Source organism: Rattus rattus, chromosome 11 (genome assembly GCF_011064425.1).
Source record: "Rattus rattus isolate New Zealand chromosome 11, Rrattus_CSIRO_v1, whole genome shotgun sequence".
Classification (NCBI taxonomy): domain Eukaryota; kingdom Metazoa; phylum Chordata; class Mammalia; order Rodentia; family Muridae; genus Rattus; species Rattus rattus.
Genome location: NC_046164.1, coordinates 67025368 through 67053358, shown reverse-complemented (window position 1 = coordinate 67053358; position 27991 = coordinate 67025368). Strand labels below are relative to the sequence as shown.

At 52.2% G+C, this 27991-nt stretch overlaps 2 protein-coding genes across 2 annotated transcripts in view; one reads left to right on the top strand and one right to left on the bottom strand.

Annotated features, from left to right (window-relative positions):
* Stx18 (syntaxin 18) overlaps positions 1–1283 on the top strand; it is a 90089-nt gene extending 88806 nt beyond the window's left edge. Inside the window, exon 11 of the mRNA XM_032916952.1 lies at positions 731–1283. Coding sequence (XP_032772843.1) covers positions 731–826 — 96 coding nt within the window. The 3' untranslated portion in view covers positions 827–1283. The remainder of the gene's footprint in view (positions 1–730) is intronic.
* A 933-nt stretch (positions 1284–2216) lies between these two features.
* Positions 2217–24082, bottom strand: Nsg1 (neuronal vesicle trafficking associated 1). Its single transcript, XM_032916951.1, has 5 exons — positions 23944–24082; positions 23425–23579; positions 20140–20256; positions 9262–9372; positions 2217–3398 (listed from the first exon to the last, which is right to left on the bottom strand). Exons 2-5 carry the CDS (start codon positions 23551–23553, stop codon positions 3198–3200), a joined length of 558 nt encoding a protein of 185 aa, XP_032772842.1. The 5' UTR covers positions 23554–23579; positions 23944–24082; the 3' UTR covers positions 2217–3197.
* Between the last annotated feature and the right edge of the window lie 3909 nt (positions 24083–27991).

The window sequence follows — 27991 nt, the reverse complement described above, 5'->3', positions numbered from 1 at the left end:
GTGTTCAGGGCCCATCTTGCAGCTGTAGTCATGGGTTTATAGTCAGAGGCAGCCTAAGAGCATGTGTTCACAAGACCTGCTGGCCAGCCTCCAGCCGATTCTCAGGAGAACGTAGCTCCCATCCCTGCAAGGACAGGGTGGGAGAGCATCCAGGAAGGGTCAGGATAACCTGAAAGCAAGGATGAGCCAACAGAGGGCAGGAGCCCAGAAACTGTGGAAGGCACCGAGCCTAATGAGCTGACCATCTCTAAATCCCAGGCCTCCTGCTTGTCCCTGTGTCACCATAGATGGGCATCACTGGAAAACCCAAGCCCTGGTTCAAATGGGAGTAAGCCCTGGGGAATTGAGTCCTGGGATGTTAGGCTTTGCCCAACAAGAAGAAGTTGGGGACAGAGCAGGCAAAATGGCTCAGTGGATAAAGGTGTTTGCTGTCAGGCAGGACAACCTGATTTTAATTTCTGAAATCCACATGACAGAAGCAGAGAATTAACTCTATTTTCCTCTGACCCTACCCCTACATACACCATAGCATGCATTCCCACCTACCCAGCATCGAGATAAATGTAATTTTAAAAATTAAGTCCAAGGCCTTTGTTCCCTGTCAGGTGTCCATACACAGTGGCTTTTGTTCCTATCTAATGAGAGCATAGGATCCACCAAGCGGTGTGTGGGGCACCTAGGCTTCTGAAACAGTCCAGGGCGATGCTAACACCTGTGCTCCCTCTGCCAGGCCATCAAAAACAACGCAGGCTTCCGAGTGTGGATCCTCTTCTTCCTCGTGATGTGTTCCTTTTCCTTGCTCTTCCTCGACTGGTATGACAGCTAGCCCACTAGGGCCTGGCCTGGCCTGCACCACTGCCCTGGACAGACCACGTGCCAGCGTGTGCCTCATCTGCTGTGGAGTTGCTTAAGGCCCAAGGGCTGGGAAAGCATGGCCCCCAAGCCAACCTGTACACCTCAAGACCTGGAAATACATGGACTGCCAGTATGCTCTTCAGGGTGCAAGATAAAGGCAGTCAGGAACTGCACCGTCAGGACAGGCCACATGCATGGTGGGGGCTGAGCAACGCAAGGATACAGCACGCCTCCTATCCCCATCTCCTGCCTTTCCCACACCAGTAGCTTCAGGGAAGAACATGCCTAATGTTTCTAAAATCATTAGTTCTTATTTCCTTGTGGCATCTAATGTGTGCCGGCTGATATGTGGCCATTTTGTCACCATTTTGTCACAGAAAATAATTCACATCTGCCTTGTCAAGCTAATAAACGCAATTACAGCCATATATTGCAATCAGTGAGTCTCCACTGAGCCCCTCTGACCACCACCTGCTGGACAGACTGGTGCCTCCATAGGCATCTCTACTGACCTGCCACATCCCCACACACACACTTTTTAACCTCAAAGCTAGGGCCTAGGGGCGTGGGAAGCCTCATTTCCTGCCGCTGGGTCCCAGAATTTGTGTTCTAAGAAGGGCGTGGATCTCAGAAGAGTGGGCCTTCTGCCCTTGTTCCTGCATACTTGCCCCTCTAGAAGAGGCCACAGGGTTGCCAGCTGAGAACTAGAAGTATATGCCGCATGGCCTACATCTGTGTACAGATGTTTCCTGGGTCACACAATTCCTGCTGAAGCATACGAGTACAGATGTCCAGTGTGCGGCTTAGGTACCCACGAGCTCTTTATTTGCAGAACGAACATGAGACGTTACATTGGGAGAGTTCACAGTGGGTAAAGGGCTACGTTAGAAAACACAACAGGGGGTTGGGGATTTAGCTCAGTGGTAGAACGCTTGCCTAGGAAGCACAAGGCCCTGGGTTCGGTCCCCAGCTCCGAAAAAAAGAAAAAAAAAAAAAAAACAACAGGGCCTGCCTACTGCACGCTGTACACAGTCTGAGGGTCAGATCCTCTACAAGACAGGTTTGGCACATGTTTACTGCTCTATGCATTCCTCACGACCTCCCAGTGCACTGCAAGCTCTGCCTGTGGGACCCCTCCCGCTGTGCTGAGCTCATGGTCTTTGTTTCAGAACACCTCAACAATAAAATCTTGTCTCCAAACGACAGTCTTGTCAGGAAACGACAGTGGAGCTGATGGTGGTCACCCTGCTTGTTCACAAAGGTCTCAGACTATGCTATTTATTTCTGACCTACTAAAGAACGCTGAGACTTCTGACATGCCCACCAGACACAACACATTCTGAGAACATGGACGAACACAATCAGGAATAGCTTTTTCTATTTAATTGTCTTACACATTTAGTTTACCTACTGGTGATTTTGTAAACATATACTTTAATGTCAAGATTCAAATTGAAACATAAACATACTTTTCTTACAAAGATTGTGGACTTAGATATTCTATTTTCAAGGTGCCACATCAGCCCCCCACCAGCCGTCCTGCCCCCTTCCCACAGCACAGGAGTCACATCTGTTCACAGAATAAAAGCTAAAGAAGCCCTGGCTTACCCAAAATTACATTTTCACTTTGCCCACTGGCTAATAAAACAAAAAACCAAAACTGCACCTGCATTCAGGGCTGTACGTGCAAATATATCATAACAGGAAAGGAACAAGCCAGTGGGCTTTCTTCCTATCTAGCACATCACCAGCAGACAGCCCACCCACAGGATCACAGGCTCGGCAACCCCCTGGCCCAGAGCCAGCTCCTCCCCACCCCATCCTCGTGTTCTGCGCAGGGGACATAGCAAAGAGAACCTCCCAGAACTGCCCTGGCAGGGCTGCGTGTGTCGTGGTGCACACCTTCCCTCCTCTGCGCCGCTTAGCAGTGCATCCACACCGCAGTCAGCAGAGCGTGGGGTCACTCTATGTGTGGAGTAAGGTCTGCAAATAGCAAAGGGGCATAAAAGAAAACGAAACCACCAAATGCACTGTTCTGATGGCCGGAGCCCTGGCATAGCCAGGGTGAATTACCTCTTGACAGTATCCAGTGAGTCCCAGTGAAGGAGCTAAATGGCGACTCCTCGGCATGGACAGTGGCATCAAGCTCTCTAAGCAGTGCTTTTCTTATGCCTGTGGGTGGTCCGCAGCAAGTTTTATTTGCAAAGCAGCATTAGCAAACAGAAGCAATTGCACCGTAAATGAGTAATCTCTAAATTATCGGTAATTATATTTAATGAAATGTCCCTCAAAGTCCCTTTGTTGCCTTCAAGTGACACATTGTAAGGAACCTGCCCCTCTTGCTAAGCTGACTTCTCTGCAGCTTCGGTCTCCTGTTCCGACAGTTTCTCTTCTGACAGAACTGACATCCACGGTGACACTGAGCGCGTGATGCTCTGCTTGGCCAGGTTGTAGTGATTTATGACAGTGTAAAATTTCTCCCGGGCACTGGAGTCTTGCTCCGTGTAGTAGCTCTCCAAGCCTTCTGGGATGCACTGGGTATTCTGTAAGACAGGAGGCCGTGGAGCAGCAGTAGATACAAGGGCATGCCAGCATGTGTCTGCAGCTACTGTCCCCCAACAGCTCGTAAGCATCTCCCCTGAGCTTGCAGGGAGAAACACTAGCATGGACAAGAGAGGTGGGGCCTGCCCTCAGAGAGACAGCTGTATAGAAGATGGCTGTGCTGCAGTGCACTCCCAGGACAGAGGTAACAGGCGGTGTGCCTCCCTTCACACTCATCTATTAGAAGCAAGGACACTTTTGACACACCTACAATCAACTGAAATAAGAGGAAAGCACTGGGAAAGGCTTTCCTCAGGAGGCAGGGAAATGGCTCAGTGGGTAAAGGTGCTTGCTGTCAAATCTGGTAAACCTAGTTCAACCCTCAGGAGCTTCATGGTAGGAGGAGAGAACTAGCTCCTTCCTGCAGGTTATCCTCCCAACTGAGCCGTGCAATTAGCAGAGCAGCTGGTGACTTCGTTTCTGGCCTGCCTTATAGCCCTATAAGGGCATGTAACTTAACACCAAGCCAGGAGAATCCGAATGGTGGTAACCGCAGCTTTGGGGCTGGCTCCCAGTGAACAGCTGTCCCCCCACCAGTGTCCACATCTCCCCTTCTTTGACTGTCCAGAGGATAAGACCCCAGAAGCCACAGGGCAGGGAAAGATGGGACCAGAACTCTAGATGACTGACGCCCTGTACTGCCTTCTATCTGGATTTCTGAGACTAGCACTCAGCACCCCATCCTGTTGAAGACACCGTTCCTCATGCCCAGCCATCCAAAGCCTGTCCGGCAAGCCTGCACGGATGGGAATCCGAGACCCCGCAGCTGAGTCAGGTAGAAACCTCAGCTACCACCTGTCACTGGGAGTTTTAGACCCAGACACCCATCTGTTTAAGCCTAGGGTAGCTTAGCAGATCTGTGCAGAGGCCGTCTATATTCCAAGTGTCTTCCCGAGGAGTCTGAGTCCAGCCAAGGCCACAGCCCAGGGAGATGAAAGCCCTTCTGATTTTCACCCATGATACACAGTGCTGTTGCTCTCCCTCAGATGACCTAGTTCCTCCAGCTCTAAACCCAGGTTAGCTCGCCAGTGTAAGTGGTCAGGTAGCCCAAGACACCAGCAAGTAGTTTCTAGGAACTTAGTGTTGAGTCTGAAAGCCAAGGGCAGGTCCATGGACAGCCCAATTGGATGCCCTGCCCTAGAGAATGCCCTGAGGATCTCAAGCCTTCTTTCCTTCCTCTTGCAGTAAAGGAAGGGACTGCAGTGTGCACCCACACACAGGCTTCCTTTTTGCTACACCCAGGTCTTTAGAGTACTTTCAGGCCAGTTCTCTCACTGTGAGGTTCATGCCACTCGGTCTGTGTTATAAGTGGAAAAGTGGAGCCCGAGGAGGTGGAGAGGCTTCATGCAGCAGATATGACAAACATACATGCAGATATGGGAACACGGGTCCAGCTGGGACCTCCCGTCATCATTGTCACCGCTACAGAAGGGCCACCCCTCCAGGGTGTCGATCCCAGATTCCCTAACTCAGGGGCATAAAGAATGTGAAACAGACATTTCTATCATCTCTACCCACAATGGGTCTAACCTGTTCTTTTCCAGAATCTGCCATCGGCATCTTCAGTCCAGCCAGCACTTGAGTTCCTGCCTCCATACACGTGACCTCAATGTGTGCACCAGCTCCCATACTGCCAACCCCTCTCAACCCTCAGAGGTAGAAATACAGCACTCAGGGTGGCTCGGACCTGCGCAGTGGGGGCGTGACATGGCGCACCTCTAATCCCTGGCTGCTAGCTTCAGTAAGATACCCTATCCTAAAAGAGGGGGGGGGGGAAGCTCATTGAGACATAAGACGCAAGTCTTTAACTTGGCCTCAAGTGTTTGCACATGCAGTCATGCGTGTGTGCCATGTGTGGGTGTGAATGGAACCAGGATGCAAAGTGCTGTCCTTATTCAGCCAGAGGCCACTGGAGCTGGGATGTCAATCACCCTCTGAATCCAGATTTACTCGACATCACTCTGCTACTGCTTGCTGCTGTCACAGGGCTGAGCATGAAGGATGTTGATGGTGAAAGGAGGCTATGATCATGGAGAGCAGTCATCTGGGCAGCTCTGGAAGCTACTTCTGGAGGGTCCTGTTCTTTCAGAGTAAGCCCTCTCTCCTAAGGACCTCTTCAACACAGAGCCTGCTATGGTGTTGGGCCCAGGACTGTGGGGAGTGATCAGCAGGTGGCTAAGAACCTCGCACGGCCTAATCCATGGGCAGTGATTAACTTAGCCCTGCTGGTCACTCACCGAGGTCTGACTGACCTCCTCTCAGGAGGCGTAGAGGGCAGAATATAAAGAATCCCAGTAGAGCAGCCAGCATGCAGGGCTTGCGGGTCATTGCTGTGAGGTCTGGGAAGGTTTGAATGGTAAGATGAGAACATTAACAGTGCGGGGCCCAGTGAGCACTCAGGACCTCTGAAAATACACCCGTGGTTGGAGCCTCAAGGCTACAACCCTAGCAGCTCAGCTTAGACTGTGCCCTGGGTGTCCTTTCTGGGCTGTCATCCCTCAAGCCTCTCCTCAGAAGTGTCTCCACCCCTGATGAGGTAGAGACTGATCAGCCCTTGCCTGTGGAGAGGGTCTCAGCAGCTCACTAGTATAAAGCTTAGAAATGCCTGCAGGCTCCCAGGAACGCTGAGCTCTAGTTGAGAAGAGACCACAAAGCAATGGAGGGTACGGCACCCCAGGGGCTAGCACTGCCTACAGCTGAAGGCTACACACAAAACCTAGCTTCAGGGTCAGACCACAGTCCCAGCTGAGATCTCAAGTGGTCTTCAGAGCCCAGTCCCCTCATCTTTAAAATAGTGCCTACAGGCTGGCTGCTTCCCCTGTAAGGATGAAAGTCAGGGTGGGACAGCTCAGAAAGAAGCCAGGGTGTGGCCTAAGATGATAAACAGATCAGACACTCCAAGCACCCTCCAGAGTAGTCTTGAGTGTCCTGATACACTGCAGGAGAGAATGGCGAGGTAAGCCAGCTAGGACTGGAGCTGACCGAGCTGCTCTAGCCTGTCACTCTTTCCTGACACACCCCTTTCCAGTCCTCAGAGAAGTGGGAGGGAGGCCGCAGGGAGGACTCCTGTCCAGTCTGGCACAAGCACAGCACAGGACCCTGCTAAAGTTTTGCATGCATCCAAGACCTGAGGAGCAAGACACCAGGGCAGGCATGGGCATCTAGCGGCAGCCAGGAAATGGCCCTGCCATCCAGGAGCCTGGCTGAGAGGACACAGGTATTGTCTGACACCTCCCACATAACATGGCCACCAGAGGATGCTGTGAGGCCCTCTGAAAGGCTGATGGTGTTAAGCACCTCAGAAGTAGCTGGGGCACGGGTCACTCTGTACCCATGTAGAGAGAGATTCTCACACACCCCTTTGGTAAAAGAAAGCAAGTGCAAAGCCTCAGTCACCTGTGAGAATGTCTTGGAAGGAGCATAACTGTCACGCGGCCTGGGCAGGACTACTGCAGAGTATGGATAGGTGGATAGGGTCTCACTATAGCCCAGGCTGCTGCTTCCATCTCAGTGCTAGGACCCAAACACACACACACACACACACACACACTCACACGCACAGACACACACACACACTCACACACGCACATACACACACACAGACACACACACAAAACCCTGGTTCTGTCTGCCTTCTAACTGCCTCTGCATACTTCTCAGCTTGGGCCATTTGGCTGCTTGGTAGAACTCAGGCTTCTGGGGTTCCCTTTCCCCCTAGGCAGATTCCCAGGGCTCAGCTGATACACTTACAGAGGCCCCTAGATAATAAATGCATGCTGAAGAGTGGAAGGAACTTAAGGACATGCCCTTGGGCATGACAAAGTGCCTCTGAACCCTGTTTCCCATTGGTAAAAGGGAAGAGGCACCCCCTTAGGATCTCCAGGTGGCCAGCCAGGGCAGTGTGGCTCACAGACCTCGGGACCAGTCCTCCACCCCTGGAGGTTGACGTGGAACGTGCCATGTGCCTGAATACAGAGGAGGAGGAAAGCCTCCCCCACCCACCTAGCTGTGTCATCCAGACACCCACTACCATCACCTGCCACCATTAAAACACTGTTGGAAACTGTACAAGCCCACAGCGACGCACTTCCAGAAGTTCCTGGGGAGTTCTGGATTCCCAAGGAAGTGCAGACCTGCCTTTCATACATGTAGATCCCAGCCTCCTCCCACACCGCTAGGGATCTGATCCAAAGTCAGCCTGGGCCCTGGCCTCCCATCTTCTTCATCATCCCTCTTCTGCACCACCTTCTCCCACAGAACTTGGGTTTGCTGAGTGGAACCACCAGTTTTGGCTTCTCACTGCACTGGGCAAGGAGCCTGCCCCAGACCAGAGAAAATGGGCCAGGCAGAAAACCCAGGACAGCGTTGTGGTTGGTGGAGTGCTGGCCCATCATCTGTGACAGTGGCTACAGGAAGGAGCTGTCTCCTACCCATCCTGTTTCCCACAGAGGTGCCACATGCCCCCTATGATGTCAGCCTGAGTCACCCAGCTTCAGGCCAGGTGGTCCTGGTCGGTCCCTCCTGGCCTCCCTAATTCAGTCTTCCTGTCTATCCACACTGGTCTGCCTCTCCGTCCCCATTGCGTCAGTCATCCAGACCCTCTCTCCCCTGCCTGACTGCAACAGCCTCTTCTGTCAGCATACTGTCTGCCCCTCTCAGTGTCCAGGTGACCTAAGGGATCATCCTCATCACCCTTTTGGGGAGCCTTTGCTAGGAACTCAGGGTGCTGAGCAGTGTACAACCTCCATGTACTTTGGCCACTCTCCCAAATGCCACCAAGCACGCCCCAATCCACCTTCTACTCTCTCCATCTCCTACTTTGCCCTATGTTCCAGAAGCTGTCCCAGGATGGACCATCTTCTAGAAAGAACAGACTCAAGTCCCCACTCAGTATACACATGCCTGCCCTCCTGCCTGTCTCATGTTTCTTGAACCAGAAGGAGTTGGGAAGGTGGGGTCTTTGCTCCTGGGTGTGGCTTAGCACTCTGAGCAACCAGAGTTCTAGAATCCTACAATCGCTACAGGAGGAAGGAAGGGCTGCAAGGCAGAAGCCATGTTAGGACCTTGCAGTGTGTAAGAGGCAGAGGAGGTTCTGTCTGTGGTTCTGTCTACATGAACTTTCAGGTCTTCTAACTGGCTCTGCCAGGGCATCTCAGCAAAGCCCAGACACATCCATCCAGCAGGGATCCACAAGCGGTACAGGCAGCACCCACTCAGTGCCTGCTCTGTTCACACTTGAGCAGCTCCAAAGCCCGCACAGGGCCATTTCCCATCAGCTCTGGAAAGTTCAGAAGCAGAGCGAGTGAGGCATGGAAGCCTCTCTGCCCGGCTCCATCTCCTACCTCCGCCCTATCTTCCCTCCCTCCAGTTTTGCTTCCTTAGTCCTCTGTGTAAATGCATCTGCACCCACAGTAGGCTCATGGGAAGGAGGCATAGAAGCAGAGAGAACATTTCCACGTGTGCAGGTGCCAACATGGCCTCTGCACAGGAACCCACAGGAGAACCCAAGAGCTTGGGGCAGGGCTTTCCTCTTGGTCATTGCACCCCACTCCCGCCAGATACCCGATGGAAGTGTCAGCCTGGCACTTTCTGCCGCAGGGGGCGGGGCGAGCTCTTCCCCAGGGACAAGCCAGTTTCCTCCCAGTGACCCCACTGTGCTTTCTGCCTCCTTGCCTAGCTGCCCAGGCAGGGTCTTCAGCGAGGACCCTCCCATTGAAGGTGCACAGCCTGCTGCTATACTGCCCTAGGATTAGGGAGAAAGTGGTTCACATCCTGGGGGTCGGGCAATGGGAAACAAGGCCTTACCTTCAAGACAAACCCATCAGGGCACGCACGGTCATACTTGTACACTTTGTAGACAACCAGGAAGACGACACAGGTGAGGAAGGCCAGGGCAAAGAGGACCAGCACGGAGACCTGTGGGAAGAGGCAGAGAACGCCCTGGGACTGGGAAGACAGCTGACTGGCAGGGACAAGCAGTCATTCACACGGAAGTTATGTGCGCCTGCGCAAAGAGCTTGGGGAAAATCACCTTGGAGTGGCCATTTTGTATGGCTCTGATTTTTCAACACATCCACAGGTCACCATGTGTTTCAAGCATTTCAGGCTACAAGGAAAGCTCTGTGCACAGACTCGGGAAAGCCTTGACATTGGCCACATGACTCCCAGGCGACTTGGGCCCTTGACAGAGAAGTGGGGCCTGGAGCAGGATCTCAACCCAGGCCACCTCACCCGGAAACACTGCCACCCTGCCAGGGAGCCAGCTGCCTGCCTCTCACTAGCTGTCCCTGCCCACAGGGCTGAGTCCGGGAGGTGCTACACACCTGTAAACCAGGCACTTCGGGAGGATCAAAAGTTCAAGGTCATCCCCAACTACATAGCAAATTCAAGGCCAGGCTGAGCTAATTGAGATCCTGCCATAAAATAAAATAAAATAAAATAAATAAAATAAAATAAAATAGCAGGGCTGGCAAGATGGCTCCATTGGTAAAGGCATTTGCCACCAAGGCTGATGCCCTGAGTTCAATCCCAGAGACCCAGTAGGAGAAAACTGACTCTGAAAGCACTCCCATCTCTCTGTCTCTCTATCTCTCTGTCTCTCTCTGTCTCTGTCTCACACACACAAAGGAAATTAATATTGTATTCTTTTTTGGTTTTTAATACTCCATTAATGTTTTTTAATATTAAAAAATCATAAAGCAAGGGGAAAATGGTTGTCAGCCTTACAGGTATCTGGAAAATGACAGAGTACTAGGAAACATGCTCCCAACCCCACAGTGAAATACACAGTGTGTCCAGCACAAGTGTCTGGGGCTGGGGCCCCATTTGGAAATGAGCTTTTGCACATGGTTGTGTTCAGATGAGGTCATTAGCTTGTCAAGTCTGGCCAGTGTCCTTACAAGAAAAGGAACTGAGGCAGAGACACGCACTGGAGGGAACATCATGTGTGGATGGGGGCTGGAATAATGCATCTCTACCAAGTAGCAAGCCCAGAGACAGTGGTAACTTCACAACGGGACCCTGAGACAGCGTGCCCCACAGACACTTTAACTTCAGACTTCTCTTGCCTCCAGAAACCTGAGAACACTGGGGATCCCCCCGGCAGCCCTTGTGGTGGTTTGTTTGTTCATGCAGCCACAGGATTTGTGCTAAGAAGCCCAGGCCACCTTCCTTGAAGACAGTTCCCACACACATTTCTTCTGCAGATACCCCAATCTTTTTTGTGTCTTCTCATTTTCCTACCCTTCAAAGCCCTGGCCAGTCTCCGGACCCCAGGGAGGGTTTGGAACACCCCAGCCTTGTTCTGAACGCCGGTTATACGGACAGGCACCAAATAACAAATCACGAGCTCCTCCCTGACTCCAGGGAAGGAAGTGTGTCCCAGTTTGGAGACCTTCATGACCTCCTCTCCTCCCCCACATACACAGCCTCATGAGACAATGGTAATATTCTAGAACACGGAACAAAATGACAGAGTCAGACGTCTGCAGTTCCTCCAGGTTTCGGGGGGCGGGTCTCCTGGAGGCCTTCTCTACAGGGATGAACAGATAGTCCACCTTCAGGAGAGTTAGACCACCAACTATTCATCCTTCCATCAACAGCAGGACAGAGGAACCAAAAGACACGGATGAGCTAGCCCTTCACAACAGGGGCTGGAAGGAAGATGGCCTGAGAAGGGCACCCCCTTGTGATCCTCAGTCTCTCATCTATGAAACAGAGGTTCCAGCCCCATGCTGATGTTTATGATCTGCAAGAGATCACAGGCAGGCACTCAGTGGGCACACCAAGCCCTTTTACCTAGTGTTACGACCTCCATGCAGAAGCTGAAAACCCTTCACCCTTGGTTCATGACAAAGGCCTAGATATCAAAGATGACAAAGGCCTTCATCTGGGCCATCAGGACACCAGGAGAGCTAGGAACCCGGGAGGGGCCATGAAGGAAGATATGTGGAAGCTTCTCACAATGACCCAGTCCAGACACAAACCAGCCTCAGTCATGTTGTGTGTTAACATCATGGGAGCGCCACCCAAAACAGTGACAGCGACTATCAGGAATGAGAAATGGACACCAAGATTGCTGAATGGTGCCCGAGTCTCCCTGTACTTGGCCTGAGTGGAAGACATGGGCACAAACAGTGGGTGCCACTTGAGGGCAGAATTCCTGTGACCTGGGGCTCCTGAGCTACCTTTTAGGTTTGAATATTAAAGTGTTCACCTAAGACGCTTATTGCTGAAGACTTAGTCACCAGCTGGTAGAGCTCCTGAGGTGAAAGGGTAATGGTATGGGCGCCATCTTTATCAGGGAGTTACTCCATGGACAAGTTCATAGCTGAATAGACTCAGGAGATGGGGCCTGGTTAGAACAAGTGAGCACTAGGGAAAGGGAGGGAGCTTTGAAGGGGCATCTTGTCCCTGGCCCCCTGGCTGCCATGAGTGAGCAGCTAGGTCTCACTCACTATTATTATCTAGGTCCACCTCTCCATTACAGCACTTTGCCTCAGTGCAGCAGTAAAGGTTTTCCACATTAAAACAAACAAAGACATGGCCTTGTCATCCCAGCACTGGAAAGACAGAGACTGGAGGGGACGGCCACCCCACCTAGCATAACCGTTGATTTTCTGAGGCAGAGAGAAGCCTGCTCTCCAGAGGAGGTGGTTGGGGCCTGAGAATGACACACAAGGTTGCCCTCTTCCCTCCACACATACACAAGAAACAAACAACAGCCAGATCCCCAGCGTTGTTTTAGTGACACAAACTGGACTGAGAGCCTTGCAAGCCATCAAGGATCTTGGGATGGGAAGATAACCCGGGTTATCCAGGTGAACCTCGTCCTCGTCCTCTTCAGAGTGTCAGGGTAATTCAGGGACAGGACACAGAGATGGGGAAATGGGGGAGAGTGGAATGAAGGCACAGAAAGGCAAGGACCAGATCCCCAGAGCCCCACCATAGCCTAGGCTGGCACACAGCCCACCTCCAAATGAGTACTTACTAGGCAGGCCTCTGGCACCTAGGACCAACCTAAGAATTGTCCACTCAGCAGACTCCGCGTGAACATGGCTTGCAGGGGTCCAGGTATTTGGGGGTTAATTAAATAAATATTCTCATACACAGGATGAGGGCATACCCGGTATAGCTTTGTCCTTCGTATCCTGAGGAGGCCTAGAGAGCCACAGGCTTCCAGATCAGGCTGACCCTACCCTTCTCAGCCAGGGACAAAACCTAGAGATTCTCTTGACAAGAAGGGATTGACTCACCAACTGCTGCCCTCTGGGCCATTTCCAGGTACAGGGGATATAGTGCCTGGGTCCACGTTTCATTTTGAGCCAAGGCCTCATTAAGCTGCCCAGGCTGGCTGTGAACTGGCACTCCTCTTGCCCCAGCCTCACAACTGACTGGAATTGCAGACCCAACCATGAAGCCCACCTACTGCCATAATTTTCAAATCAGACAAGTGTGTGTCAAATCAGAAGGAAAAAGAAATACAACAAGGGGTATATGACAGACTGACTAGACTTGTCTCTAGACCAAGCCTGTCACCATTTGCTTTTCTCTTTATGAAGGGGCCTGTGAGACCAAAGCCCTTTCAGCCCAGAAGGCCCTACCTTCTCCCACCTTAGGAATCCCTGAGTAGCCCGGAAACCTTCTCGGGTGATCTGACATGAGCTACCCAAAGCTACCCAACTCTCAAGAGCTGGCTGACCAGCCTGCAGGTTCCACTGCATCACCCTGGTGTCAACTCAGCACAGGCAAATAAGAAGTGTCACAGGAGAGGCAGGGCACAGAGGCAGCTCTCAGTACTCTGGAGACCTCCTGGAGGAGCATAAGCCTCAAGGGATAGAGTTCATTGGGAGGTGAGAGAAAGGGGAGGTGAAGATCAGAAAGGCTTGCAGTATTAAAAAACATGGTGACTAGTTGCATCATGACCAGGCAGAAGTCGGGACATGAGCCTGCTGACTGAGCTGCCCATGGGCACATCAAGGAGCTAGAGTCTAGACAAGTCCTCCGTGTGGCAAGACCCCAGGAAGTAGGTCGATGTGGCTAGGCATCAGAGAAATGCAAATCACACCACAAAAAGATGCCCCACTACGCCCACTGAAATGGCTGTACCAAGAGCTGGCGATGTACTGAGGAGACCCTGGAACCCTGAGAGCAATGAAAAACAATGACCCTGATGTAAGAAACAGTGGCAGTTCCACAACTTATAAACCACAAAATTACCATGGCAACCAGCAATCCTACTCTTGGATATTCACCTAAAAGAATGAAAAACAGGCCTTCGAGTAAAAGTTAATACAAAGAAACACTATGGTTGAGAGGATAAATAAAATGCGGTATGTCCATACAACAGAATATTACTTGGCCTTCAAAAGGAATGAAGTTCTGATTCATACTACAACAGATGAACCTTGACCATCTGATGCTGAGCAAAAGTCAGACATGGAAGCTTGCACAGTGTAGGTCCCACTTCTGTAATGGGTCCAACAAAGGGCACCATGGGAGCAGAAAACTGATGAGTGCTGGGAGGGGTTGTGGGGAGGTGGGGTTCATAGCTTCGTGGTTTCGGTCAGCTTCTGTGATAATGAAGTGTTCTGAAACGTGACAGCATGACAGTTGACAACTGTTTAATGTCACTAAACTGTACTTTGAAATGGTGAGTTTTGTATCTGTATTTTACCACTATCTCTTAAGTGGACCAGAGGAGGAAAGCAAGAGTCTGAGTGTGTCCCTGGATTCTGGTATCTCCAAGCTAGAGCAGCCCTGTGCAGGAGGTCAGCAGGATCTGCTGACTGAGCTAGAAAGGAACAGCGAGGAATGGACTGTGTCCCTTGGTGAGACTGAGGTGGCAACAGGGCTCAGGGTGTGACCCAGTGAGAATGATGGTGAGGAGAGGGGGCTCAGGGTGTGGCCCAGTGAGGATGATGGTGAGGAGAGGGGGCTCAGGGTGTGGCCCAGTGAGGATGATGGTGAGGAGAGGGGGCTCAGGGTGTGGCCCAGTGAGGATGATGGTGAGGAGAGGGGGCTCAGGGTGTGGCCCAGTGAGGATGATGGTGAAGAGAGGGGGCTCAGAGTGATCCCAGTGAAGCAGGGAAGGACACCTAGATCCAGCGTGATGGCCAAGCACTGCTCAGCATCTCCCCCACTTAACCTTCTGCCTTTCACCAAAGTGTCCCCGTCTATGTATGGGTCACAGTCCTCCTCCAATTGCCAAGGCAGTGGCTCTCACAGCACTTCCCACCAGGCACAAAGCAGCAGAATCCTAGCCAGGAACAGCGGGGGAGACATTCACAACCCCACAGACACGGGGTGGGTGTCCTAGGATGTGGGTCTGAGTCCTGTGTTCATCTCTGTTACAGCTGACCTTGGGCTCCTCCTTAACGAGAAGAGCAAGGGCAAGAAGGACAAGGCTCACGACGGGCCCAGGCTGAGCAGGTCGATGGTGCTAGGTCACTTGCAGTCTCCGTCCTCCATCCCTCAGGGGGAAGGGAAAGGAACGAAACCTTTTGCTGACTAATACAGTACAGGAAAAGAAAGAGGGGAAAAAAATCTCTCAAGAGAATGAATCTTGAAACCTCCAAGTGTTTACAGAACTAAATATTTTAGGTACCAGAGAGAAGAGAACACAGACGAATACAGAACACCCCAAGGTGATTCAACCCGTGCATTATTAAAGTTGGGAAGAAGCCCCCACTCCATAGCTACACCCCGAATCTGTGGATTCGCAGCTGCAGACCTGGGTGCTCCTGGTCGCAGGTCATCAGGGCATTTAAACGAATTTCTAAGGTCTCTCTTCCTACCATGAATGAACACCTCTTCCCTCACCATACTCTACTGGATGTAGAAAAATTACATCACCGTTTATAAACAGTTAACAAGTGTGACTTAGGACCTGCCATGGGGATTATTAGACAGTGTGCAGAGCAGGCACACAGGAAGCTCAAGGTCATTAAGGACGAGGGAGAAAGAAACAAACCACCCACAGCATCCTTTGCAACAGCATGCCAAGGGACAGCTGCACTGCAGCATCCACTGACAGCTTTGAGGACCATCCTTAAGTGGCCTCTCCTAAGATATCCTGCCGGCTCCTCACTGACCTTGAAAGGCGGGCCTGTGAGCGAGGCTGGCCTGAGAGGGCTGTGGCTCCATCCCCAAACCGGTAACTGGATGGGGAAGGGATAGTGTGTGGACCTCAGAAGACAGCCCTCTTCACCCTGACAGCCACAAAGCACGGGGAGCAGAAGAGCCCGGCAAAATCTTCCCCAAATCTGCCTCACTGTGGAGCATCTGTCTTCCAGGACAGCAGCCCATCACACACTACCTGCACAAGTGGGAGAGCACAGTTTTGTTTTGGGTTTTTTTTTTTTTTTTTTAATGTTTAGGTTTAGCTCATTTGAGCAACATCCTAGCCTACATTTACTCTCAGTGTAAAAACACCTCTGATTAATTAAATGGCTGCTCTCCCCGTTGACTCAAGCCTCATTGGAAGCCTAGGCTTTTGGCTGCCACGGGGTGATTCATCCTGCTATCCCTGTGTAGCAATCTTATGAAGCCTACTCCACGCCCCCTGCACCAGCTGTTACCTAGCAACCAACCTAGCAACCTTGCAGCCAAGAGATTAACCCTTCAGTGATAACCACAGTGTAATATCCAAAAAGACACTTGGTTTCAAGGGTGTCCTCTGAAGTTGAGATGGGTCACACCTTACCAGAACAAATAAAGGACAAAGAGGCTCCCACATGCACACAACTTGTCTCTTGCTTCAAGGTCTTAAAGGCGGGATCTCCTTCCCCAGATTTATACACATACAGAAGAAAAGATCCAAACTATCACCGTCAGAATGGTATGCTGTTCCTACTACCACCACGAATAATCCCTGGTGGGAGACTCAGAGGGTGAGCCCTTGATTCCAGATATCCTGTTCCTTCCCCAAACCTCCATGTTCAAAAAAGACCCCCAACCTTTAGCCAGTTGAGGCTATTGTGCACGGCAGGCACATGGCCTATTGGATGTGTGCACTCAGGGACATGGACAATATCACTAAGTCTTAAAGGCCAAGAGAACATTCCAGAAGGGTGGACAATCCTAGCATCTCTAATGGGCTCCAGCCCTCCAAATGTCTCTGCTGCTGTACCAGACTGTGCCCTCCATTAAGAAAAGCACAGAACCTCAGGAGACATTAATCCAACGGTAGACCTGACTAAAATGAATGTTGCCTGAGTGCAACCTTGTGGAATTCCCAGGTGAGGAACACACTTTCTGGTTTGGAAGCATCTCAGAGCTGACAAAAGCAAGAGGTACCCTAAGACCATGGGCCAGTCCTCTAAGGCCCTCAGGACACTGATTGCCTAGTGTGCTCGGAGAAATCAGCCCTTGCAGCTGAGTTGCAGGGATCCTACTCTGCTTCTGCCATTTCCTGACTAAGGCTGGTCATCTGCTGACCCTGTGACAACTGCCCAAGTGTCCCCTATAGAGAGCACATACACGTCCATGGCCCAGTAAAAAGGCTGGATCAGGAGAGCTACCTGGCTGTTAAGGAGCCCACAGGGACACCCTAGAAATCATGCCAAACCCCTTTCACAGGAGTCTACCAGAATGATGGATGAGTCACTCATTTACTTAGCCAGCTCTTACTGAGAGTGCGGTAAGCGCCAGAGAGATGGTATCGAGGACTCCGACAGTGCTGGCACAGGCTACGCATAAGTGCTGTCTGCACACACAGGCCTCACACCTTCATTTTTGGCCAATATTCCTATCTCAGGGGGCTGCTATGGCCTGGTTTCCTTTTTCAAGGTCATGAGGCAGGTCAAGGGGCCTCTGCTTCATGAGATCAACTCTGCAGAGCCTGCTTGGGATAGCAGATCACAGGGCCCATGCCCAGAGAGAGGTGTAGACTAGTCCAGCTTCTTAAAAGAGGACAGACAGCTGGAGGGGCTGGGGCTGGGAGTTGTGACACAGAGACAAAACATGAGAAGAAAAAGGACACTTGTCAGGGGTGCCATCCGGTTCAGCTGCCGGAGCAGGAAGGAGACCCGGGTTCTGTGGGGTGGTAGGCATAGGACAGGGTCAATAGAGGAAGAGGTGTAGTGAGTGACATCCTTGCAAACCTGTGTCCTCTAATGCCACAAGCCAAGAGCAGGCTTCCTGCGCTCGAGCTCTGTTTCGACCTCCGCCTGATTAACATGGAGAGAGGGATGACATCCTACTTCCTGAATCGTTTGTGGCATCCACAAGATTAAAAGCTTGCTTCTGTAAGCCCCACCTCCTGGCAGAGGGCAGCAGGAGCTCATCTCTGGGAACCTCAGTGTAAAAGGACAGAGAGGGGGACAGAGTCCTGCCTGGGGCTGGAGCTCAGATCATGGGCGTTCATAATGGAGGTACTGGTTTTAGAGCCCAAGATGAGGGAGTCCCAGCCATCCTAGGGGTGAGTCATAAAGAAGGCACAGAAGCTAGGCTTAGGGAAACACGGACAGCCGTGTGTGAGACCAGGCAATACTGCCGTGTAGAGCAGTCCTCTAGTGGGTCCCCATTGTATCCCGTATCTTCCCAGACACCCGGGAGAAAGCAAGAGAGTTGAGGTAGGCCTCCTGAGACCAGAGGCCTGCCACTGAGATGGTAGAGACTGTCTGAGGCCTTCCTGCGTCTTCTGAGCCCTACGGTTCTGGCAACAGAAGCCAGGTTACCACGCAGAGGCCCAGCCGCGGCTGCCTAGAGCCCTGGGGCCAAATCTGCGTCACTTGTGCCTCAGGCAAGGGACCTAGGGACCTGTCTCAGGTGAGAATGTGAGAAAAACACAAACCAAGAACGCCAAAGGGGCCAGAGCCCAGCACATGGAGACACTCAACAGATGGAGAGGATATTTGGCTACCATACTACTCTTTGACCTAAGGTGTAATAGGGACAAAAATCCAATCAGACACAAGAAACCAGGACATGTTTAGGCAAGATGACATTCAGACAGTGTGGTTTTGACATTCAGGTCTGCTCCTGTACTTGATCTCAAGAGCCCATGATGCTGATGGGGGAAAAAAAAGGCAAAAGATGGTAACCATGCTAATTCCATAGTAGAACAGAGATGCTGACCTCAAGGCTGACCTCAAGTCAACCCATCTTAATACTGTCATGAACCTCAAACATGTTAAGAGCCACCCCTGATTCAGGAAGAGCAGCTCAGCATACCTGACACCCTTCCACACCCACAGAGATGCAGACACAGACCTCTGCACTTCTGTACCTCAGGCCCCTATTGGAAAAGCATACCCGTTACTAGCAGGGAAGAGGAAGGAGGCTGGAAAAGTCAGATGCATCACCTGTGCCTCAGGCAAGGGGCCTAGGGACCTGCCTCAGGTAAGCATGTGAGAAAAACACAGACCAAGAACACCAGATGGGACACAGCCTGGCACACAGACACACTCAACAGACGGAGTGAATATCTGGGTTCCATACTACTCACTGACCAGCATCACCAGGGACACAGAGGGTAGTGACACGCATGGAACCCATTGTACCAGGAAGAACCCGACATCAGTGAGAAGCAACAGGAAGCAGAAGGGAGTTTGTATTACAAACTCCATGAAAACACTATGCTTTCCTGGATTCCCTTGCAGCTATGAACTAGGGTTGGTCCTGCAGTTGGTTCTGTAGTGTGTGTTCCCACGGTCACCCAAGAACTAAGCAAGAGATAATAGAGATGCTCTGCAATGTGCCAAAGAGTAGGTCTGCACCGGCACACCCGTGAGGGGGTTGCTCATATATCCTAGTGGATGGCCGTCCATTTATCCAAGACCACTGATTAAGGTCTGAGGATGGCTTCCAACTAACCCCGTTGAATCTGAGCCAGAGGCACCATGTTTATTTTCTCTTACATCTTTCCTGAAGAGTGGTGTTGCCGGAACACCAACGCCCCAGCTCGTTCCTCAGCAGAGAGCAATTTAGAGGACACGCACCCTTGTTGTGGGGAAGGCTCCTCCCACCAGAGCTCACTGGTACTCAGCCCTTGCAGCAGCCATTGCTGGAGGTAGCAGAAGGTGAAGAAGGATTGGGGGTTGAACACACGGGCTCTGCGGCCAGGCAGACTCTGGTCATGGCTCTGCCATAGAGAGCTGGGACCAATCAATGAGCTTGCTGTCCCCTCCCCGTCCCCATGAGGTGGGAAGTAGGAGAGCCTAGCACCCCAAATCTACAGGAGACAGGCTTGGAGGCCAGCCCTAGTTCATATGGGAGACCAACCCAGTGAGCAGCAGTACCCACCCTCTCATGAGGTGGGACCCTGTTCATTTTGGGAGCCTTGGAGGAGCCTGCATAGGCACAGGGCCCTGTCTGGGTAGGTAGGTGTTAGTGTCTTGGGCTTTCGGCTTCCTTCCTGTGACTGTCAGGCAAATATTTCCATGTTTGGCAAATGTTTGATCATGTTTATTGCCTTTGTCTAAAGAAGTTCATGGGTAGGTTTTCCCTGTTGTAAAAATAAACAATGTCTGATTATTTTGGAGGAAGAGACAAAGAAAAAGGAAAAACTTAAAAAAAAAAGCAAAAACAAAACCCTGGAGAGCCACCCAGCTGGGACTGGAAGCTGTTGGCTCTGCACAGCCTAGATAAGTAGAAACACATCCTGTTCCTGTCCCTCTACCTCTCTGCAGCCTGGCAGACGCCTCCCGGCCTGAGGGCAGCAGCTCAGCCTGGACCACTCACCTTAAACCTCTCGGTGACACCCTCGGTGATGCTGACGGTGAACTCGGCTATCTTGGGAGGACGCGCTTTTCCTTTCTTGCGGTCGGGTTCATATTCGGTCTTAGTTTTCACAACGACCTTAGCCAGGAAACAGAGAGGTGTATGGTCAGCGGTGAGCCAGATGTGTTCAGACACACCTGCCCTGAGCAGGTGGGTCTGGGACTCTCAAGTTCTGAGATACCCACCATTCCTCCAGGCAGTGAGAACAGCTTCCCTGAGAACTCTCCGTGTAGGCGCTTTCAGAGACATTGCTATTCATGGGCCGTTAGCCGTCCCAGGAAAAATACAGAACTGGGGGACATAGAAGTGATGCTCACTGGCCAAGGCCACAGGAATACTGGCTGGCAGACCGAGCACCCAGTGTAGAAGAGCGCTGGCACCCAAGGGCGAGGGCCTGGAAACAAATTTCTCTTGGACTTCAGAGTATGGAGGGTCTTTCTTTCTTTCTTCCCCCACCACTCTCTCCTGGGAACCTGGGAACCCACTCATCTGTCCTGCACAAACTTCCCTGCAGCCCTGCCAACTTGACGTCAAACTGGGAACGCACGCTAAAGCTACAATAACATTCCCATCCCGGTCTCCCCCAGCTTTGCCTCTGTTGGAGATCCATTGCCTTTCTGCTTCCCTTGCACGGGGAGAGTGAGGTGGAGGAGTTACCAACCTCTAATCCCCAAACTCACTCCCCAGAGCAGGTGCCCAGCAGTGGCTATGGGCTAGGAGAGAACCAACCACCCCCTACACTTCTGGAGGGAGAATATCCTTTGTCGTTCCATGGTTTAAGAGACACTCACTTGCCGGGACAATAGGACAAGCAGAACTGAGTGACTCAGAACAGGCCCCGAGCAAATTACTGGGGGGACTCTCCAGCCATGACCTGTGGGGCCAGCCTCAAATGTGGTCTTAGTGAAAGCAGCCTATACCTGTCACTGAAGCAGAGAGCCCTGAGCTTCAATGTATACTGTCAGGTTTTACTTCACTCTCCTGAAGTAGACAGGGGGTGTCCAACTCCAAGGCATCGTGTTCCAAGGCAGCACTGAGCACTGCCCTGCCATCCTCACATGCCAGCTGCATCCCTGTAGCCTTGTGACCTTGAGCACACTTTTTTTGAATCTACTTCATTTGACCATGAGTACAGAAGGCTTCTTCATGTCTTATTCATACCTGGAGGTTATAAGGCCCATGTCATCTGGAACTGTAAGAGTGAGGACTTCTAAGGAGTTGGGGATTTAGCTCAGTGGTAGAGCGCTTGCCTAGCAATCGCAAGGCCCTGGGTTCGGTCCCCAGCTCCGAAAAAAAAAAAAAAAAAAAAAGAGTGAGGACTTCTGTGATCACTTAACCCACCTAAATTCAAACCGTACCCACCACTAATGGACAGGTGACCTTGGACAGGTCTAAAAAACCTTCTAGTCTGGCCCTTCATTGCTGTGTCTGTCAAATGAGGGCAATGGTCGTGCTTGCCTCTCGAGACGTGGGCATGTTGGAGTTTAACCTAGGAAGTGCTCAGGACAATGCCTGGTGTGGCAAGTGTCCCTAATTGATGTTAGGCAAGGCTAAGTCCCTGACGTGTGGCAGCCCTCAGCACCAGTGCATATTTTCAGGTGGGTGCAACCTAGTTTTCCAAAGTCACATCCCCCACCTCTCTGAATCATGTCAGGTGGGAGAGGTGCCCAGTTAGAAGCAGAGTGAAATAAGCAAGAAGGATAGAAACTTCAAGGAGGCCGGTGACCTTCAGCATGATGACCTTGGGTGCATGAGGTGAACTCTGAGAACCTGTCTCCTCTTCAGTGACTTTGGAAGCCTTCTAGCTCAAGGACCTGTTTCCCACGGGAATATCCTTTTCTGGAGCATCCCCATCAGTCACCTCAAGAGAGGAGCGACTCCGTACCTTAGCCACTTAGCCTACTCCTGGGCAACAGGACTAGCTGGCAGAGTGTGGGAGCTGCCTGAAGCCCTCCTTCTTGTGGTCAGCCATGCCAGGCAGTTTGGGAATGGAACACATTGAGGGCAAAAGAGGATGCTTGGGCTGAGCTGAGGGACTCGCCTGATAGAGGTGCTGCTCCAGGACACGGAGTTCCTGGCACAGGCTTCTGGTGCTCCTTGGCTACATGTATCAAGGCGGGAGGGTTCGGGAGATAGGAACCAAGCCCTGACAGCCCACCACAGGGTGGAGGTCAAAGACTCAACAGCCCCGTTGTTCTTATGAAAGCCATTCTGGACAAACAGCCGTGGCATGGGGTACACAGGTTCGTGGCACTCAGTGTATGAACAGCTGATTTCCCTTTCTCAAAGGGAAACACCTGCTGGCAGCCCCCCTTCCCTGCTCCCAGGTTGCCATCTCCCCCACCCCACCCTCAGAGAAACACACACACACACACACACACACACACACACACACACACACACACACAGACAATAGAATTAGGGGGATGAAACCAGTTTGAGACGCTAAGCTTAGGAGTGAAAGAAACCTCCACCAGCCACCATCGAAGACCCACTGAAGGTCTCTTCTATACCCCATTCTATTGCTGCCCAGTGAACACAGAACCTGGAGCCAGCGCCTCTTTATCGGGAAAGAAATGAAGGCATCCGGGAATAGTGAGCGAGCTCCTTTGTGTGTTTGGACTGTAGATGCAGGGCGTGTAACTCAACATTAGAGTGCGGTGATGCTATCTACTTACTACTTTAAGGGTAGAATTTGCTTTTAAACATTATGGCTTGAGGATGGCTTTGTTGGAGCAATGATACCTCACTGGATGCAGTGTTTAAGAGAGGAATCTTTAAGTCAGGGGAAAAAAAAATACCATCAGGATAAAGATGGTCCAGGAGCCTTGCTGAGCTCGAGCTCAGATTTTGAGATGTCACAAAAGGAACAAAGAGGAATGAGCGCACACCCAGTGAGGCAAGTGGAGCTGAAACCCTGCACGACAAGGAAGGCACAAGGACCAGCTCACTCCTGACCCCCTAGACTATGGTACCAACCAGCAACGCTCACGAGACTCCCCCCAAATCCAGAGGGGGGTACTTTCACTGAGGAGTCTTGCCAGACAAAGGTGTCATCCAAGGCGGGGGGCCTCCAGCATCAGCAAACCCATTATCACGAGGGTACATTGTGCTCGCCCTACCTTCCTCCTCCAGGCTGAGCCCGCCTCCACCTCTCAACACGCACAAGGCGTTTCTTTTGTTTCAGTTGCAGCTGAAGATTTAGGGGTACACACTCAGCAGCGCGGGAAGGTCGGGGACTCATACCTTATCTGGGGGTGGGAACTGCAGCTGGTTGACATCGAGGGGCGTCATCAGAGGAATGGTGTCGAAGCCATCCTCCAGCAGTGGCTGCTTTGTGCCCTTCTCTGCGAAATTGTTCCCCAACTTCACCATGGCTGCGAAAGACACGAGGCTGCGGCCTGCGGAGGGAGGGCCGCGCGGGGATCAGTGCGAGCCTTAGCCCAGCCGGCTGGGGTGGGGCACAGCCAGGAGGACTCTGCACACCCACCCGCTGTCCCCGCATCTGCCGTCCCCGCCTGATCTCCCCAGAGAGGTGGCAGGGACACGGCAATCGCAGTTAGATCAGAGTCTCAGGCTGTGTATTGACTGACATTTCTAGACTCCCACCCCGCAGGGCGCATCACAGCCGGGTGAGGGGACGCCACCCATGTCCAGCCTTTCTGGACGCGTCCCCTGTCCAGCGGCGCTGGCCTCCTGCGGGTCTCCCGCGGCCCTTGCTTCAGAGATGCTCGGCTGCCCGCCCCGCTCGCCACCCGCACTCACCCCACGCCTGGCTCCGGCAGATCTGGGCTTCAAGCGCGCTCCGAGGCTCCGCGTCGCCCGCTCCCGCGCACAGCAATGGCGGAGGCGGCGCCGCGGCCGGGGGATCAGCGATTGGGTTCTGTGCCTCCCGCCTCCGCGCGCCTCCTCCTTCCTGCCGTTCCCGGGGGCCGCGCGCGGGAGTGCGCGTGGGGCCGCGCCGATGCGCCTCCGCCTTGACGCAGCGCCGCCCGCGCGCGGATCGGTCGCACAAAGGAGCACGCGGCTGCGGTGGGGGTCCCCCGGGGACCCCGCGCGCGCCCCGACCGGAGGAAGGAGAACCTGAGACTCCCGATGCCTGACTAAGGGAATACCCCGGCGGGCTGCGCAACCCCGGGGCGGCGGCTGAACGCAGGGCGATTGGGAGGAAGGAAGGGAAGGGAAGGGAGGAGGAGATGCTGGGAAGCCAGGGAGCCCCAAAGGTGGATGAACACAAGGTGCGGCCCACTGTCGTTCAGATCTGAGAATTCTGAAGGATGACAAAGATTTTCGGAGGACAATGTGGGTGATAGACCTTGGCGGCCCTTCGTGTGAGGCTGGATGGGAAAGGGAAGTAAAATGAGGGCGAGTCCCTATAAAAAGAGGGAGGTTGCAGGATGTGAGGTAGTGCTGTCCCACTAGGGATGCATGCCTAGAGTGTGGGAACAAGTGGACAGGTGTTCAGAGCTTAAGGGTTTGCACAGGAGAGGCAGCCTAACCAAAGCCATCTGTGGTCAGGGCAGAAGGGAAGGTGGGTACTCCAGAGCTCAGCTTCAGCCCACCTGGATAGTACAGAGACCCAGAAGGAAGAATGAGACTCTAGCTCCCCCAGGCAGCTGTCGTAGCCACCCCGATGAAGGCCACTGCAGGTTACAGACCTCTAGCCAGCCTTGCTTGCAGGATGCAGGGAAGGAAACACTACTTGGATGTGGAAGCGAAGCTACAAAAGGAGTAGGGCTGCTCGCCAGCGCGGGAGGAGCAGCGCCTCACCATCCGCGACCATCATTCTATTCCCCAGAGAACTTAGATGTCCCCGTGGTTGTTACTGGCGCTCTAAATATCCCCCAGAGGACCATGGGGAATAACAGAAACCTTCAGGGGCAGCCTATAGATCCAGATTCCAAGCTCTCCAGGAGGGCCCCTGCTTTAAAGGAGGGGTAGGGATGCTGCCGGTGCCCAGGCTCTAGCAGGGTCCAGGCTACCTTTGAGTCAAGCCAGGTCAGCCTGGCTAGGGCCCAGAGTCTCCTCTGGGGTTCATTTGCAGGCCGCTCCAGGTGAGGGAAGGGCTTGAAGACACCTGTCTGACATCAGGTTGTCCCTTGGCAGCTGAGAAAGGAGTTAGAAACCACCCAGGTGCCAGCCTACAGGCATCAGGGGCCTACCAGTCAGACTGTCTGGTTTGTGTAAGGGAATGGCTTTGTCTCCATCTCAGTCTCCAGTCGTTTCACAGCACTAGCCTACTCCGGAGTCAGAATCGGTACAAGGAGACATAGGGTTGGTCACAACCTCTCCCCCTTCAAGACAGCCAAGGATCATGCTGTCCCAGAGATAGCCAGGGACATCCCGGACTTGCTGGCCTGGAGATTGCTCTTTTCTTCTGTGTGTTTTTCTTTGCTTGGATCTGGACCCCATGAAGGGCACTGGAAACACAAAGTGCACAAGGCACACCGTCGCCCTTCAAGGACAAAGCATCAGTTCCCACCAGGAGATGGGACAGAGTCAGAGCAGGGAGCACGCTCAAGGAGAGGAAGTATGTCCAAATAGGGAGAACGCAGAGCCAGCATATTCACTTCCTGTGACTCCTGGAACACGTGACCCACAAACTAGCAACTCTAAAAGAATGAAAATGTAGTTCGCAGCACTGGGGGCCAGAGGTCGGCAGTCAAGATGCAGGCAGGGCCCTATTCCCTCTGGAGGCTCCCAGAAAAAACTCTTCTTCTGGCTTTGTGAAACAGGCAGTCCTTCCGTGTGGCCACATCACTCCAAGCTATGTCCATGTTACTCCCAGCATAGCCCTCCCCTCTACCTTGTATATCTCACCTCATGACTGAGTTGGGGACTGCTCACTCTGGTGTCTTAAGCGAATGACATCCGTGGCTGTGTGTGGTAGTGACTGACCCATATAAAGTCATGCTCACAGATCCCCAGGATCAGGACGCAGGCAGATCTTTACGGGGCCATCATTCAACTCATTCCAGACATCGAGGATGCAGTGGTTTGGGCGCCCAAGTAATTTCCAGAGGAGATGAAGATATCTCTGGGGAAATCAGGGGGTCAGTGAACTACTATGTTGAAAAAGTTGGGGTCAGAAGTGACACATATGGGACCAACCAACGTAATGGGGGCTCCATTCTAGCATCCACTGTCCAATTTCCAGGGCCACACAGGATTGTTAACAGAATATGTGATTTATCCAGATGAGTCTTGGACATATACATCAGCATCCCTGACCCCACCGGTCATAACCTACACAAAGCCACCCCAACCCTAGCAGTCCCATACTGTTCCTCTGTACTTGGACTCAACCTGCAATTTCCAAGCCCAAGGCTTTCTCTGTCTTCCCTTGGAAAACTGGTTGAAGTCCAGACTGTCACAGCGATGTCTATTTATGAGCTGGTTTTCTGTTACAGAGGCTGAGTACTTGTTGTTGTAAAAATATAAAAATAAATGCTAGTAAGTCTTTTACCTAGCTTGGTCCTGCACCATGGTGCCCCAAGATATCTGCTAGATATCTTGGCGGAAACACATCCCAACTCTGCGGCGGCCCAGACCAGTCGCCCCACACTCCATTACTTAAATCTACACATTAAAGAACACACAACACAATAATCTTAGACCCAATTGATAAGATATAATTGCCCACTTAAACATACAAAGCCCGGTACCATCCATCCCTTAGGAACATTGATAACAACCTGTAAATACACAGAGCAGAATCTTAACATCACCTGCCATGGCTTCTCACCCTCTCCTGTCTCCCTTTCTCTTCCATTCTCTCCTAGTCTTCTCCTCTTCCTTCAAACTTCTCTCTTGCCCATCCTTCCTTCTCCTCCAATGACAGGCCACCTTCTATCCTGTACCTGCCCCTCATCTGTACTTTACAAATTCAGTGGGGAGGTGGTTCTGGTGAAGTCACCTGAGTTCTGACTATGTGACTAGGCAGCTGTCCTTGGGGCAGTGGCATTAGCGTCAAAATTCAGATAACTTCAGGGCAAACCACAACAAGTACTATGTAAAGAAAAATCCATTTAGCTCACAGTTCTGTGGTTCAAAGGCATGGATGGCATAAGTTAACCTTGGCTTAGCCCTGGTGATGTGGTCCAGAGAAGGCAGTGTGATGGTTTACACTGCTTGTCAGTTTGACAGGATCTAGAAGCGCCGAGATCACATGTCTGGGCATGCTGATGAGGGAGTCTCTAGACTGTGTTCATTGAGGTGGAAAGACCCGCCCTGACTGTGCGAGCCATGTGACAGTTACACCTCGCAAAGGCAACTTAAGGAGGGAGGGTTTGTTTTGGCTAACAGTTGTGCAGCCCATCACAGAGGGGAAGAGACGTGGCATTGGAACTGCAGGGCTGCTGGTCACATTGCATCTGCAGTCAGAAAGCAGAGAGAATCTGGGCCCCCAACAGCGAGATGGCGCTGGCACAGCAGGGTGTAACCTTAGGGGACAAACCGCCCCTAAGCCATAGGACCATGGCCTGGTTTGAATCATGTCTCTCTTTTAGGATCTTGGGCAAGTAGGCTAACCTCCCTGTGCCTCGGTTTCCCCATCTGTAAGCTGGAGACTGTGATAAAACCTCTGCGGTGGTATTGTGAGACTCAGGGCGCCATCGTTATATAGCTTCTGTAGTGGCTGTTACTGATGCTTTTACTAGTTTTACTTGCCCTGCAAGGTGAAGGATGCTCCTCATGGTCATATTGCTAGCCCTTAGGCTGGCTAAGGGAACTCATCCCTTGGAGTACTGTGTGCATCTGCAACTTAGAGGAGCACAGCGCCTCTAAGGACTGGGGTGGGCTTCAGGCTCTGAAC